The following is a 15,282-nucleotide window of genomic DNA, read 5'->3' as shown; positions in this document are numbered from 1 at the left end:
GTCTGAAAAAAGTCAATCTGATCCTAGATCTGTACTTGGAGGCATTAAAAACACAGGTCGGGTCTTTCCTGTCAGTCATTATGCTTGATGCATGATGTGCATGCCCCCACAGGACCGTTCTCTATCAGAGTGAGCGAATAACATCACTTGTGGCAAATTTACACGTACAGTAAGCCTTACGGTACTGTACGCTATTTGACCATTTGACAATTTGTATCCGAAAATTACTTCCCAGTAAATGGAACCTCTGATACATCCGCAACGGACAGTGACTCGGAGATTGATGTTGCACTCATAGACCAGCATTGCTTTCACAAGTACAAATATCGATACAGGATATTAAATACATTGACACAGCATAATGTTATAATAATTATACACTGATGACTTGTACAACTCTTGTTCCCATGCTGATGAATTGTAACGTTACAGCAGCTCTTGATTATAACAATGACATGTTTAAACGATTCATTTACATTATCCGTAGACCAGGCTTTTATTTTAGTGAGGTCCAGGATGTATGTATGTGGTGCGTTTTTCCTCAAGTAGACATGTCAAACAAGGTTATTTCTAACCATGCAATTTTTGTGAATTTACATATTTACACCTGTGATTAATATTTTTGGGGCTGTGTACGATAGTTTTCTTTAATGTTAAGCCTCCGGTATGACAATTTAACATTTCCCATCTGGCAACACTGGCAATAAGCCACGCAAAGGCTTATTGCCAAACCTTTTATGTGAGAGGTGGGGAAAAACTTGGCAACATTTGATGAATATACTTTCTCCAATTACAAATGAAAGGTTTGTATATATAAACTTGTGGTGTTAAGTACATGTAGTGTTACGCCTGATTTATACTTAGTCGTACAACGGTGTACGCACCAAAAATAAAAATAAATTAGGCAGTATTAACCACAAGGTTTGATGTGAGGTGTTCCAGAGCTCAGCCTGGTACTCTATGGTGACATCATCAGGGCGACACCAGGCTAGCCATGCCCAATCTGCCTCATCAGCACAACTGTATGCACTGACTGCTGCACTTTATCACCCTCATGCTGAACTGTGTGCAGGATGTGTGCATGATGTGTGTGTGTGTGTGTGTGTGTGTGTGTGTGTGTGTGTGTGTGTGTGTGTGTGTGTGTGGCCCCTCAATGCTTGCACCACACCACAGAACAGATCCCTAAAACACTGTCACACATCTTGAATGGCTGTTATGCATGCGACGGGATGAACATAGCACGCCATTGTAGAGTAGTGGAACTCATAGCAAAGGACATACCAAAATATAATGCATCCTCAGTGAGAATGTACAAACATTCCTGTGTCATTCCATCCATGTTTCATCTCTGTGATAACACAGACATCTTTACATATTTGACAGCTAATACACCAGATGTTGTTGTGGTTGATGAAGAGTCCAGAGAAGTGACTGTATTAGAGATAACCTGCACCTTTAACCCTAGCCTAGAGGAAGCTTTTATGACCACGGTCATTAAATACCAACCACTTCTACATACCATCTCAGAACTGGGCTATAGGTGCAGAGTCAGCAGACTATTTGGTTTTTATATTTGGCAGCCAAGGACATACCCACAGACTGGTTGTTAGAGGGTTTCAGCAACTTGGGATGCCCAAAAAGGAGGCAAAAAGGCTAGCAAAGTATTGTGCTGTCTCTGCTATAATTGGCAGCCGCCATATATGGCAGAGATGCTGTTACTTAATACCCATAGTACTGGCTGACATGCTTATTGTATCATGAAGACATATGCCATCATTTTGTGAATGTAACTGTACCTTTACTATTTGTGTCCTTGTATGCTCTCCTTTGTGTGTGTGTGTGTGTGTGTGCGTGCGTGCGTGCGTGCGTGCGTGCGTGCGTGCATGTGAATAATATGTAAGATTTGATTCCAGAGGTTCCAAAGTATTTCAGGGTGTTTTCCAGTGTGTCTACTGTGTAAGTGATATAGTATCACCATGAGGTTATGGATGAATGAATGAGAGCTTTATTTAGAACATGTAAAAGAAAAACTAAGCAATATCAAAACGATGAGTTGTTGTTAGGTGTCACGGTTTGAGTCAGGGCAGGATTGTAGGACCCAAGTGCAGAGAGAGACAGAGGCCAACAGGTCGGTTTAACGGGTTTATTAACTAAAGACAGGAACACAAACAAGGAACTGAACTCAAGATCTAACTACACGCAACAAGAGACAATGAACAAGCAAGGATAGGTTGCAAACACAGGGTTTAAATAGACAGGGAAATAATAAGACACAGGTGAACTCAACAGACAATCAACACAGGAATAGGCAGAGGGACTAAGAGGACACAGGAGGAGAACATGACTAATCAACAGGGAGGTGAGACAAAACAGGTAACAATAACTAAGCAGAACAGGAAACAAGACTACAAAATAAGGTACTGAACAAACGCAGGGCAACAACAACAGAGTAACAGAATAACCAGACTAGGTACAGAACAGAACAAAGGCCTAATAAGTCCAAGACCTTATAAGGGCAGGAAGGTCTAAATAATAAAGTCAGAGTCCGCGGCCCGAGGAGCGGACCGTGACAGGCCTAAAGAACAGGCCTAAAGTGTCCACGACCATATAAGGGCAATGAGTCCACGGCCCGCGGAGCGGACCGTGACATTAGGTGTGTGGCGCTGGTGTGCAATTAAGTATAATAACTCAGGCTTTAAGATTGTAAGAGGGTTATTGTGCTTTGTGTTCTGCCAGGCAATGGAGAGCAAGCTGCTGGTTGGTGGGAAGAACATTATCGATCACACCAACGAACAACAAAAGATGCTGGAGATCAAGACACAGGAGATCGCTGAACAGGTGTGTGTGTGTGTGTGTGTGTGTGTGTGTGTGTGTGTGTGTGTGTGTGTGTGTGTGTATACAGTGTACTTTCATTAAAACACACCTGAAGAAGGACTATTTTGGAAATGTATTATATTATTTGTGTTATTGACTCAATGTATCTCACAGAGAGATAAAGGTATTTGAATTGTGCCAAAGTGAAGTGAACAGTAGTGTGTGTGTGTGTGTGTGTGTGTGTGTGTGTGTGTGTGTGTGTGTGTGTGTGTGTGTGTGTGTGTGTGTGTGTGTGTGTGTGTTTGCAGACCCGTAAGGAGAGGGAGATCCAGCAACAGATGTTGGTCCGGGATGAGGAGACTGTGGAGCTCAGAGAAACCTTCTCCTCCCTGCAGCAGGAGGTGGAGGTCAAGACAAAGAAGCTCAAGAAGGTAACACACACACACGTGCACACACACACACACACACACACACACACACACACATGCATCTCACACACACGCACACGCACACTTGTCACGTTAACACAAACAGTATAAATAATACATATACATTAGACGTATCCATGAACACACAGTCTCACACTCACAGAAATGTGACTTTGTCCTAATGTCGTTGTCCCCTCTTTACCCCTTCCTTTACCCCTGACCCTTGACCCTGAAATGGACCCTAACGACTCTCGGATGCACACTTTTAAACTCAGTACCTCAAGGTTTGTCCTGCCGTCCCCTTTCTTTTCTGGACATGAGAGCTCTCCGTCTCTCTGCAGCCCCCCCCCCCCCCCCCACTAGTCATGTTGCCACGTCACACTAACCTAACCATGCAGGGTTTGCTCCGCTTTGCCTGGAGCCCGCCTGCTCTTGGCCTGTCAGTCCCCCCCCCCAACCCCACTAACTGGCTGTTACTTTATATCCCCCGAACCCAGACCCCCAAACTGACCCCCCCAGAACTGCCCCCTCGCCCTGGCCTTGTCATTCCAACACCCCGCCGGGTTGACTAACACAGTGATTCTCAACCTGTTTAATTTCAACGACCCCCAGTTTGACATACATTAGGCCATGGACCCTTATTTTATACAGGTTATTTTTGCTCTGGGACGCCAATATACAAAAACTCTGAGAATGTACAAATACTTGTGTACATTTGTACACTTTCAGAGTTACAGACCCCCCTGGTGGTCCCCGGACCTGACGTTGAGAAACAGTGGACTAACCCCAACAATTGTGCCTGTATGTGTGTGTTTGTGGATGAGGATGTGACTAATGACCTTGGGTTGACCTTTTCACACTCCCCCCCCCCCCCTAACCTGGCACGTTGTGCCCACCACCTTCCCCCCTCCGCTTCCACATTGGTGACCTTAGACCTAGTTCAGGGAGAAAACAAATGACGCACATCCTTAGAGTTAGACCAGGACTAGGTTTAGAATCAGACTATTTAGTCCCCCCCATTCTCGCTACTATAGCTGTTAACATGAACTGCAAAATAAGGACTAAAAGCTGGGTTAGGTAAACCACTTCAAAGTGTGTGTGCGAGCGTGCGTGCGTGCGTGAAGCTTCAGTTTGTCCGACTCCTAGCTAGCTCAAGGTTAATTCCTTAAGCCATATATTCTTCGTATGAAGAATAACAAAAATAGCTTTTAAATCTGATATTTAAAAAAAAAAATTAAGGGGAAGAAAAATAAAATATGATTTTTATTATTTATTTGGAATTTGCTCAAATAGGGATGCAGGGGTTAAAGTGGTTAACAAGGCCGGTAGCCCCTGAGCTAACACAGAGAGCGTTCGATGTGGAAGCTACACTAGGCAGCTAGCTAAGCAAATACACAGGGAAAATGTGAGGGGAGGGTTGCCATGTTAGTGTGCTCCTATTGGTTGGCCATTTCTCCAGACACCAGTGCCTGCGGTGGTGTTGCCATGGGCAACCATGTCTGCAGCCCTGTCGACCGGTCCCTCGTCTATCACTCTATCTACCATATTTATCTAACTGTCTGTCTATCTATCTCATTCTCTCTCTCACTCCTTTTGTCTCCGTATCTTTGTCTTTTGGAATCGCCTTTTCTTACTTCTTTCTCAACACCTCTGCCTCCCTCCCAATCTTTTTCTGCCTTCACTGGTTTGGTTATTCTGTCTGTCACCATCTTTCTTTCATTCTCTCTCTTTCTCTCTCTCTAGCTCTATGCCAAACTCCAGTGCATCAAGGCAGAGATCCAGGATGTGAACGATGAGCATGTGCGGAGCAGACAGGAGCTGGAGCAGACGCAGAACGAGCTCACCAGAGAGCTCAAGTTCAAGTGAGTCCGAGGATGACGTGCAGAATAATCGTGCATAATAATAAGAGATGATAAGCCCTCCTCAGAAAATACACACTTCTCCTGCGGCAAAAAAACATACACCTATTTGTAGGGAAAGGGAGTACTTTCTGGTGCCTGGGGAAGGGGATATTGCTTTTACCGCTTCACCCAGCAGATGGCTGCTCAGATGCAAGCCACAAAGGGCAGGTTGAAGCAAAAGATTAATTGGAGCTCTCCATTGGAATGTGTCAAAGTTCTCCATTGTGTAAGAACTATAACCCAATGGTTAGCAACATGGTTAATTTTGTTGGTGTGTGTGTGTGTGTGTGTGTGTGTGTGTGTGTGTGTGTGTGTGTGTGTGTGTGTGTGTGTGTGTGTGTGTGTGTGTGTGTGTGTGTGTGTGTGTGTGTGTGTGTGTGTGTGTGTGTGTGTGTGTGTGTGTGCTCGCGTGCATGCGACTACGGTATGTGTGTGTTGTCTGTACACACAGGTATCTAATCATAGAGAACTTCATTCCTCCGGAAGAGAAGAACAAGATAATGAACAGGCTGACCTTTGACCCAGAGGAGGACCAGTGGAGGTTCCAGCCCCTGGTTCCTGCTGAGAGGTCAGCCTGCTGCTGTAGCTTTAATTGTTACTGTGAAATTATTACTCTAAAGCAGTGGTTCTCAAACTTTATTATTTCAAGGACCCCTACAAGTTACAGACCTGTAAGGGTCCATCTGTATACTCTCAGACGTACAGGCCTGTAAGGTTCCATTTGTATACTCTCAGAGTTACAGACCTGCAAAGGTCCATTTAGAACCCCCTCAAGGAACCATGAGTTGTCCCTGGACCCCACTTTGAGAACCCCTGCTCTAAAGCCCAGATTCATACTTTGTTGCATGACGCGCGTGTTGTATCACTCAGTTGTTGTTGTCATGGTAACGTGGTCCTCATGTTGAATTTGCTCATGACATGGTTTTGCACGTCAGCCACTTTCTCTGCCCTCTCTTTCCTGTGTTGTCTAGTAGTAGATCAAGGGCTTAGATAAACGTAGTACGATACATTCTGGTATTATGTATCATTTGGATGCATAATAGATAGTGTAGGGAAAATGTAAAAACTTCAGGAGCATGCTGGCCCTGCCTGTATTGATTAACTATTAACTACTGACCCCCCCCCCCCTTTAGTAAGTTCTCCCAGATGAAGAAGAGACCAACCTCGGCAGTAGGATACAAGCGACCCATCAGCCAGTATGCCAGGGTTGCCATAGCGATGGGAGTTCATTCCAGATACAGGGTAGGCTCAGTGTGTGTGTGTGTGTGTGTGTGTGTGTGTGTGTGTGTGTGTGTGTGTGTGTGTGTGTGTGTGTGTGTGTGTGTGTGTGTGTGTGTGTGTGTGTGTGTGTGTGTGTGTGTGTGTGTGTGTCCTGTGTATATACATCCATATACATAATATATATAAATTGTTCATATACGTTTATATATATAATGTAAATATATGGTAATATATATATAAATATATTAAATATATGATACAGTATAAAGTATACTACACTGTACATGAAAATGGATATTCCCCAAAATATTTCAAAATATCCAATCTACAAGCTCACAATGTGTCGCGATGTTGTAAGCTTGTAGATAGGCTATTTTCACAATCTTTCACAATATCCCAAATCCCAGGCAACATGTAGTCTCATATCACAATATCCATATAATATAGACATTAACTACAATACATGGCCAATGCATTAATGAATAACATTATACAACATTAAACTGTGTAAGCAAAGAGTTAACATGGTGATCCTCTGTGACCTTTCATAGCTACTACTTTCCCTCTGCCAGTAGACCAGTATACAGTACCTATTTTTGTTTCCTGTTTGTCATCCTCAACCCAGAGCCCAGGTGGGCACAATACTCAGTACAGGAGAGCTATATCAATTACAAATAAAAGGATGTCTGTTATCTTATCTGCCGTGATGTTCTTTTGCCAGGAATGATTGAGTGCATTCCATAAAATAATTACATTCGTGAAGTGCCGGTTTTTCAGTTCAACAAAAGATCTGTCTCTCTCTGTCTCTCTCTCTTTGGGAGCGTGCTGTCCAAATTATTTTTCTGGTTCGCACCGGGGAAATGCGAGTGAAATGCACTTCCGAAAGTCAAATGGAGTCCCTGTCCCACCGCCGTTTAAACATACTGAATCGGCTAATCGGGTCCTGCTAATGCATGACAACCAACAGCACGGGATATAAAATACAAGCGATTATTGGGTACAGGTGCTTCTCAGCGGCTGGACGACATCTTGGTGTGTAGAGGCCTTATTTCACCACTAGTGAATTCTAGTAGAGTTTCTTCTAAAACTTTTTCTGTTTTCTGTGTGTGTTTGTGCGTCCGTGTGCGTCCGTGTGCGTATGTGTGTGTTTGTGTGTGGGGGCGGTTGTGTGTATAGGCTGAGAACATCATGTTCCTGGAGCTGGACACGAGTCCTCCCACCACCGGCTCATTAGCTTGTTCACCGGAGGCTGAGTCTAACCAAAGTCCCTCGTCGGACAGCTCTCCCACCAAGGACAGAGCAGGACGGGTCCGAAAGTCACGTTCCTGGTAAGCCTGAAGCCCAGTCTCTCAGTGTCTCTGCCTCCATGGAATAGACAACTTGACTGACCGCTACACTGTAAAATTATGATTTAACTATGAGAAGGCAATGGTATATTTTAACAGTTTCAGAGTTAACCACCCTAGCATCAATATTCTGGGCATGTCAAATTAGGCGAACATTCACCGCAAATAGCAGATTTGCAAGCTCACTACACTTCACACTCACTTAGAGTCTAACCCATTTAGACCGGGAAAGAATCTCGTGTGAGACCACACGAGACAAAAAAAGCTGAACGTTCGCTCAAATCTGTGGTGAAGATGGGTCACTCAATATTTATAACATCAATATTTCCCTTTTAGCACAATGCCTAAATGTAGGGAACTTCTTAGTAATGGGAACTGTTTGTGTGTGCCTGATAAACCAGCATTTAGCTTAGGTCCAACTGACTTAACAGGTTTAGAGTCAGTGGATCTTTAAAATGGATTATTTAGGATCAGACACATCCTTCCTATGGTCTTAATCTGATGGATTATCTCCAGTTGACTCAACACAGCCTGTAATACCAACTCTAGTGGCTAATCTGATTAACCTGTTCCTAGGCCATATACGGTGGTCAAACATACGTGTGTATGTGCTAGCTCTTTTAGAGAGGGACATAATTCTATACCTTAGTGCAGTCAGTGGTTCTCAACCTTTTCTGGATCAGGGCCCACTTGAAAATCTCTAAAGCGTTCGAGGCCCACCCATCTGACCACTTAGCACGGCAGCTGACCCTCATGCATTTTCAGAGCATGTTATGATCAATTAATCCATTGTGTTCCAGCTTGGATCAGTGGAACTACATAGTATAGTTTTTATTTATTGGTATCACTATGAAAACAAACATTTCAAGGTAATCTTTTTTTTTAATAATACCATATCATTTTTTTGGAGGGGCCCAATTGCCATACCCTCACGGCCAACAAGTTGAGAATCACTGCCTTATAGTGTGTGATTTTATTTCCTCTTCCTGTGTACAGGTGCCAGGCCCCGAAAACCATCGCCTCTTCCTCTTCCAACCTTTCCCTGGCGGCGTGCCACACTGCCGTGCCCACCGCTGCACAATGAGGCTTTGGCAGCCATTGTTTTCTTTTTCTTATTTTCTTTTTTTCATGTTAATTTATTTTGTTCCGCTCTCTCTCTCTCTCTCTCTCTCTCTCTCTCTCTCTCTCTCTCTTTCTCTCTCATTGTCTCTCTTTCTTTTCTGTCAGTGATCACTTTTTGGATGTGTCTTTGACTCTCTGTAAAGCTCTCAAAAAACCTCATGGTTCAGCCTACAGCTGCCACGCATATCCACTATTTGATTGCTGGAAGGACACTAATGGCCGGAGTGAATCGCGGGGACGGGAACTGAACATGTGAACCTCAGTAACACCCAATCCACCCACTCCTCTGACGGAAAGACTCAATTTCCCATGCTCTCTTGAGAAAATGAAGGGCAGAGTGTTCTTTTTTTTCCTCCTACAACTCAAACCCGTCCTTCCTTGCATGTATGAGGCTTGAGTCGACTTGTAACGTTTTATCTAACTCACTGGAGTGCGGAATCCTGCAAAGACTAGGTTGCTGTATTGTGTGTACAGGAGACATTCTCCTTGTGTGTACACATGGGTCTGAGAAGTTTCTGATGCTCCTTGTGTGTGCACATGGGTCCATATAATTAAGTGTGATTGTCGGTTTGTCTATGTGTGTGGCTTTCTAATTGTGTCATGCAGAAGAGAAAGGTCACAAATGAGACTCTTGTAAGATATCAGTGTACACATATCTCTTGTATTTGAGGTATTGAAGTAATCGGTCAAAGGGTTTTAAGATGCATTTGTTGTCAGTCCGATCGTGCACTGATGCACAGTATGTGCTTTGAGAACCACTGGTTTAATGACATAAGGCAGGTAGATGCAACATCATGGATTCATTGTGGGCCCACAACCATTATCACATGTCATCAGTCCTCTTTTCTGTCTCTCCGCTACATATCTCCCTCTGCTGTATCCAATGCAGCACAATTGCCTTAATATTATTGTTCAAAACAATAACATATTGAGACGTGAACCTCCACAATTTTTCCTGACTACACTCAACCTCTATCTGTCAGCCAGCCCAAGCAATCAATCGGTTTCATTCGCCCAATGAAAATAACTAAAAAAGCCATAGGTTTGAGAATGCTAAAACTGGGCAACCAGGAAATCCAGCCTCAGAGGGATTTAACACATTCCCTTTTAAAACCCAGATTCATGAAAGTGTAAGTGGAGCTGGACGGCCTGTGTTTGGAGCGCAGCGCCCTGTCTGTGGTGTACAGTTTAATGGAAAAGGGTTCTTTACTTCCCACAGGTTAACAGGGGCAGACAGAGGGGTCAGGCTGACTAATCCATCACTATATTATTGATGCCAGAGCTCCAGTTGCAGCAGGTCCCCTGCCAGGCACCAGTACAGCTCCACCCTGCCGCCCTATTGATTCAGCTCTCCTGTTTAGTCATACTTCAAGCTGGTAGTGTCACTGAAGAATCCTTCTTCTCCAGTTGTTGCTCTTTTTTCCCTTTTTTTTGGTTTACTGTAAATGACAGCTGACATTGTAAAAACATACAACAAACAACATACATGATAAAAAATGTCTTAGATGTAGTTGCGAGACACTGTCAAGATTTTATCAATTCCTAAGTACTTGACTTTTTGATGTGAGGTATCTTTAAGGTAGCAACAAAATGGTACATTTAACATGGCAGCCAGAACAATAGGTGCACGCTTTGAGAATTCTACTCTGAATGATTCCATTCCAACACTGTATGCCGTACATACAGCCTCTCAACTGCCATCTGTCAGCCTAGGGATTTAACAAAAAGGGGAAAAAAAGGTTTTACTGAGAAAGTTAAGGAAATTTCACTCCAATACAAAGAAACATACTATCTATATTATGTCAGCGGGAAGCAAAATCTATCTAGGACACCAAGTGAACGCTAATAGTAAAAGTAGTGACACTAGCAATTTTTTAAAAGAGATCTATTCAGTCTATACAGTTGTTAAATTTAGGTAGTCGTTTTGAACTCTTGTTTGGACATAATGATCAGCTGTTGCTTTGAGTGAGCTACATCGATTGCTTTGCCATTCTGGGCAGAACCAAATGAGCATGGTGCATATGAACTGCCCATCTCTGCCAATGGTATAAAATTGTGGCTTGATGTGTTTGGCATGCACACACCATTTTTTACATTTTATTTTGTATAATGGAGGCTAAAGAACGTGCCAGTATACCTTAATATGGGGAATTCAAAGCCGTGCAGATAGAAATGTATTGGCGTAACTGACATAGCAATGGCATGCTATATAAAAGACATTGAGATGTATTCAGTAGCCTACTGTGCATTTCTATGGAGACATTCTATAATTCAACTCCCTGCCGCTGGGGGTGCAGCTCTATCTCTGCTTAGAATCCTCAACCTTGGTGGGCGGTGACGCCTGAAGCAGTGATGAGGATCAGAATTTCAGAAACACAAATCAGTGAGGATGACTTAAGCATGATTTATGCTTTGTCATACGACTGTTTCACGTGCTGAAAATAGTTGATCTATAAGCCCACAACATGTTGCATGCTCGCCGCCTTGTGAGGTTGTAGATCGGCTATTTTCGGCGCAAGATACCGTCCTACGATGAAGTACAAAATCAAGCTGAAAGGGATAAAAGTATCCCCAAAAGCAGACTGTTGTCCCAACCATCCACAACTGTATAATGTTACTCATGAACACATACTTTGTCTTGTTTGAAAATGGTACCCATCTACGCACATCTCATCAAAAGCTGCGCTTGCCTCATATAGCCTTTAGGGTTGTCAGATATTGTACAGATCTGTGTAAGGAGGTCTCAGGATGTTATATGGGAGGAGGAACATGGATGCTGATAAAAGGATGTCGGGGGGGGGGGGGGGGGGAGTGAAGAAGTGAATCGATGATGGAGGAGGCGGGTAGGAGCGTGTTTCCAAGGTAACGTGCCAGTACGGGGGAGGGGAGCAGTCGATGTCTGTAACATAGTAGGGTTGTTATGGCTGACTGCTGAGAGATAAAAACCCATTAAAGACACTGAACTCGTGCTTTTTCAGTTGTTTACGTCCATCCGCGCGTGTGTGTGTGTGTGTGTGTGTGTGTGTGTGTGGGGGGGGGGGGGGTGTTGTTGAGCCACAAAGTGATGCAAATTATTGTAATGAAGCTGTACTGTATGTGTTAACCAAAAAGTTGGAGAGGGTACATGGTGGTGAGACGCAAAAGCAAAAAGAACTGAAGAGCCTCCAGGAAGGCAGGGCTTTAAAGTGGGGGTGAACACCAGGCCCATGTGCACTCCAATCAGCCTGACGAGAACCAATCTCTAAAGTCCCAGAGACCTTTACCAAATGAAGACGGAGATGAGTAAGAGAAAGCAAATACAAATCATAATACTAAACTTAAGGTAAAACACAACCACAAACAAAGGTGAAATATATAGCCTAACTGTACTACAGGGTATACTGTCACAGTATCCATTTGGGGGTCCTTGACATGAAAATGTTTGAGAACCATTGCACCAGTGTACTGGCAGGTGACACACTGACAACATGGTTAACCTTTTAGGCACTCACACAGTACACACATTCAGGTCTCATAGTGATTCATGTGCCTCTCGCAAAGACATACACCTACACCCACACCCACACCCACAGACAGACAGGTTTATATAGTCTTGCAGTGTGATTCATGGATTCACCAGTGCAGCCATCACTGCTGCTTACCATCAGGTTGGAATTGATATTTTGCAGCCAGTAACTAAGCCATCTGAAGGTTCATACATTATTGTTTAAAGATTAATAACATATTTTATTGTATTATATTTCACATTAAAAGTGGACTAAAATAGGCTTATGTATATTTACCATCCTGAATGGAAGTGCCCACATTATTTTTTGTACAAGGATAGAGTATCTGATGCAGCTTAACTTAACAAGTGGGCCCTTTACGCAGAGGCCAAATGCCCACTTCTGGTGTCTTCCCTCTCTAGCCAACACGATGTTGCTCCCAGCATGGATTGCATATAGTATTCTCTTAGACCATAGGCGACCATCTGTGCCCCAATACACATACATAATGGTGCATTGCAGATTGCAGCACACCAAATGACCATCTGGGAAATCAATGGTAGGGACTGATGCCCAGCCAGCTCCCCTATAGTCATGTCAGACATGTAGAACGGACTCTTGACAGTGACAGCTGCATGGGCTACTGCTGCCCTCTGCTGTGGCAGTAGAAAATATCAATATTGTTTCTCACTTGGGTCTGTGGTTCCCATAGGCTCCTTGATGGGGCTTGTCTGTGAATAATTTGAATATCCTTACTATTTTTATAATTTCAAAATATTCCTTAAAGGACCACTTCATCCATTGATGATTATTGAAAAAAAAATCATATAATTGGTCCTCAGTAATGCACATTATAATATGGCACTATTTCTGTCTATTCAGTCCAAGTCTCAGAGGAGTGGTGTGTACAGTTCAGAAACCTGCCTACCAGTGACATTACCAGTAGGCAGTTTGGTAATTTCAAAGATTGTATGTGTGCGTACATAATTTAGATTATGTTTTCTTCTTTTAGGAAGTTCGTTTTTGACATATATTTCTATAGCCTAAATCTTTTCACCTTTAGAGGTACGGTAAATCTTTCCCTAATAATTCCCCAGATGATTGCATATTCAGGGTTGCCAAGGTAACAATATTAGTTTGTTTTAAGTGCCTGTACACATACACTTGTAGAACTTACAAGCTATAGTTGTACAGTACTTTTTTTTCCCAACTCTTTACTAGGTTTTTACATTTTTACATTAGTACTATAAGTATGTTGTATTATTATTATTATTTTTAGGGGTGAAATGATTGATTCAAAAAATATATTAGTACTCGAACAAAGGGTTTAATGCAGTGATTCTCAAACTTTCAAGGGCCCCCAGTTTATATGCATTTGATATGCATTAACTAGCCACAGACCCCCCCTATGATACCATATTTTATCTCTGGGACCCCAATGGAAAATCCTCATTGTTAATTTATCTCTTGAGTGTACAAATGGAACCATTTTTAGAACCACATTTCAGTCTAATAACCTCATGTGGTTAATATGATTCTAGAAAATATCGTTGCTGTCGGGCAGAAACCTCGTATCTCCATATTTCAACTTTTTATGTTTTATTTTTTTCTTAAATTGATGCTTGTAGATCTTGTAGATCGGTTTTTAATGTTTTTAAAATAATGATATTGAAGGAACATTTTTGGACATACAAGGTTTCCAGCCGACAGCAACGATAATGCAGAAGTTAACAGTGATGTGTTTGCAGATCCTCATTCCCACCACTGGGAGGCAAGGTGAGGCGAGCGGAGATGCAGGGAAGAGGTTTCCCTCTGGAGATGAAGAACCAAATGGGAAGGAGCCCTTTCCAATTTGAATGGACACCAGTGATGGAAGAAGTACTCACATGTTTTACATAAACGTATCTATACTGCAATGTAGAAATACTCTGATACAAATAAAAGTACTGTGTTCAAAATGTAATTGAGTAATATCTGAAGTGGTTAGTCTGTTTTGTAATATTAATCAAAATCTACAAAGTAACTAGTAACTAAAGTTTTCATGTAATTGTAGTGGAGTAAGTACAATATTTGCCTCTGAGATGTAGTGGAGTAGAAGTAAAAGTATTGAAAATTGGAAATACGACCAGTAAATAAAAATGCTTAAATTTCTCTTAGGTACAGTACTTGAGTAAAAGTTACTTTCCACTGCTGATGGACACACTCCCTTCTACTGACCTACAGTACATAAATATGTTGTGTGGAAAATATGTATTTCCTTGGTGAGAAAAGAAAGAATTGCCACAAAAGTGCTGAATTGTATATACAGTGATTTAATGATTAACAGTGATTAATTGATTAATGATTAACAGTGATTAATAATGAAACAAAAAAGAAATGCTTGAAGACACCTGTTGAAATGAAATAGGTAAAGGAAATCGAAACGTTAGTCCTCCTGAGATACAGCACCTTACAAATAAAAAAAAAGGGCATTTAACAGTCTGGGATTGTCCCTTTGCCTCATTCCTTTTGTCTCTCTTCACAACCTCATTGCAGCTACATCATAGGCATAAACCTCGGGGGTGGGCGTCCTTCCGCTGTTGCATGAGGAGTCCGAGTGCAGAGTTTTAGAGTACAGAGTACGAGGAACGGGTTGCAGCAGGCTCTCTTGTGGTACTGTGTACTTAAATGTCTGAACTCTCTTGTGAAATCTGACTCGCCGCACGTTCTGTGAATGAGGCCCATTGTCTCTGTCCTTGGTGCCCTTATTCAGGATGGGTACAGTGGTACGGCGATGGACTCTGTCAATAGAGCCATAACCCTCGTCTTCAGAGTGGATAAGGTGGTGGTGGTGGGGGTGGTGGGTGGAGGACTCGTATGCAGGAGCTGGAGGCAGAGTGCCTTCGGATGTAGAGGCTTCAACCTCAACCTGGCAGAACAGAACAGTGTTAATTTGAGATTAACTTAATACCATTATTTATTTTAA

At 42.6% G+C, this 15,282-nt stretch overlaps 1 protein-coding gene across 3 annotated transcripts in view; it reads left to right on the top strand.

Moving 5' to 3' along the window:
* Positions 1 to 15,282, top strand: part of kif3ca (kinesin family member 3Ca) — a 37,303-nt gene that overhangs the window by 14,122 nt on the left and 7,899 nt on the right. Inside the window, exons 2-8 of one of the 3 annotated variants that reach the window (XR_014602643.1) lie at positions 2,737 to 2,838; positions 3,123 to 3,245; positions 4,986 to 5,104; positions 5,595 to 5,711; positions 6,277 to 6,385; positions 7,541 to 7,692; positions 14,066 to 14,121. Coding sequence is in view for 2 of the 3 variants with exons in the window: in XM_084083315.1 (XP_083939441.1) it covers positions 2,737 to 2,838; positions 3,123 to 3,245; positions 4,986 to 5,104; positions 5,595 to 5,711; positions 6,277 to 6,385; positions 7,541 to 7,692; positions 8,707 to 8,794 (810 nt within the window). In the remaining variant the exon portion in view is untranslated. Of the gene's footprint in view, positions 1 to 2,736; positions 2,839 to 3,122; positions 3,246 to 4,985; positions 5,105 to 5,594; positions 5,712 to 6,276; positions 6,386 to 7,540; positions 7,693 to 8,706; positions 11,630 to 14,065; positions 14,247 to 15,282 lie in introns of those variants that run through there. The other 2 variants (XM_084083316.1, XM_084083315.1) reach the window with 2 other exon arrangements.

This window comes from Gymnoscopelus microlampas (assembly GCF_963454915.1).
Source record: "Gymnoscopelus microlampas genome assembly, chromosome: 16".
Lineage (NCBI taxonomy): Eukaryota > Metazoa > Chordata > Actinopteri > Myctophiformes > Myctophidae > Gymnoscopelus > Gymnoscopelus microlampas.
The sequence above is the reverse complement of the archived record's forward strand: the minus strand, read 5'-3'. Positions and strand labels throughout refer to the sequence as shown.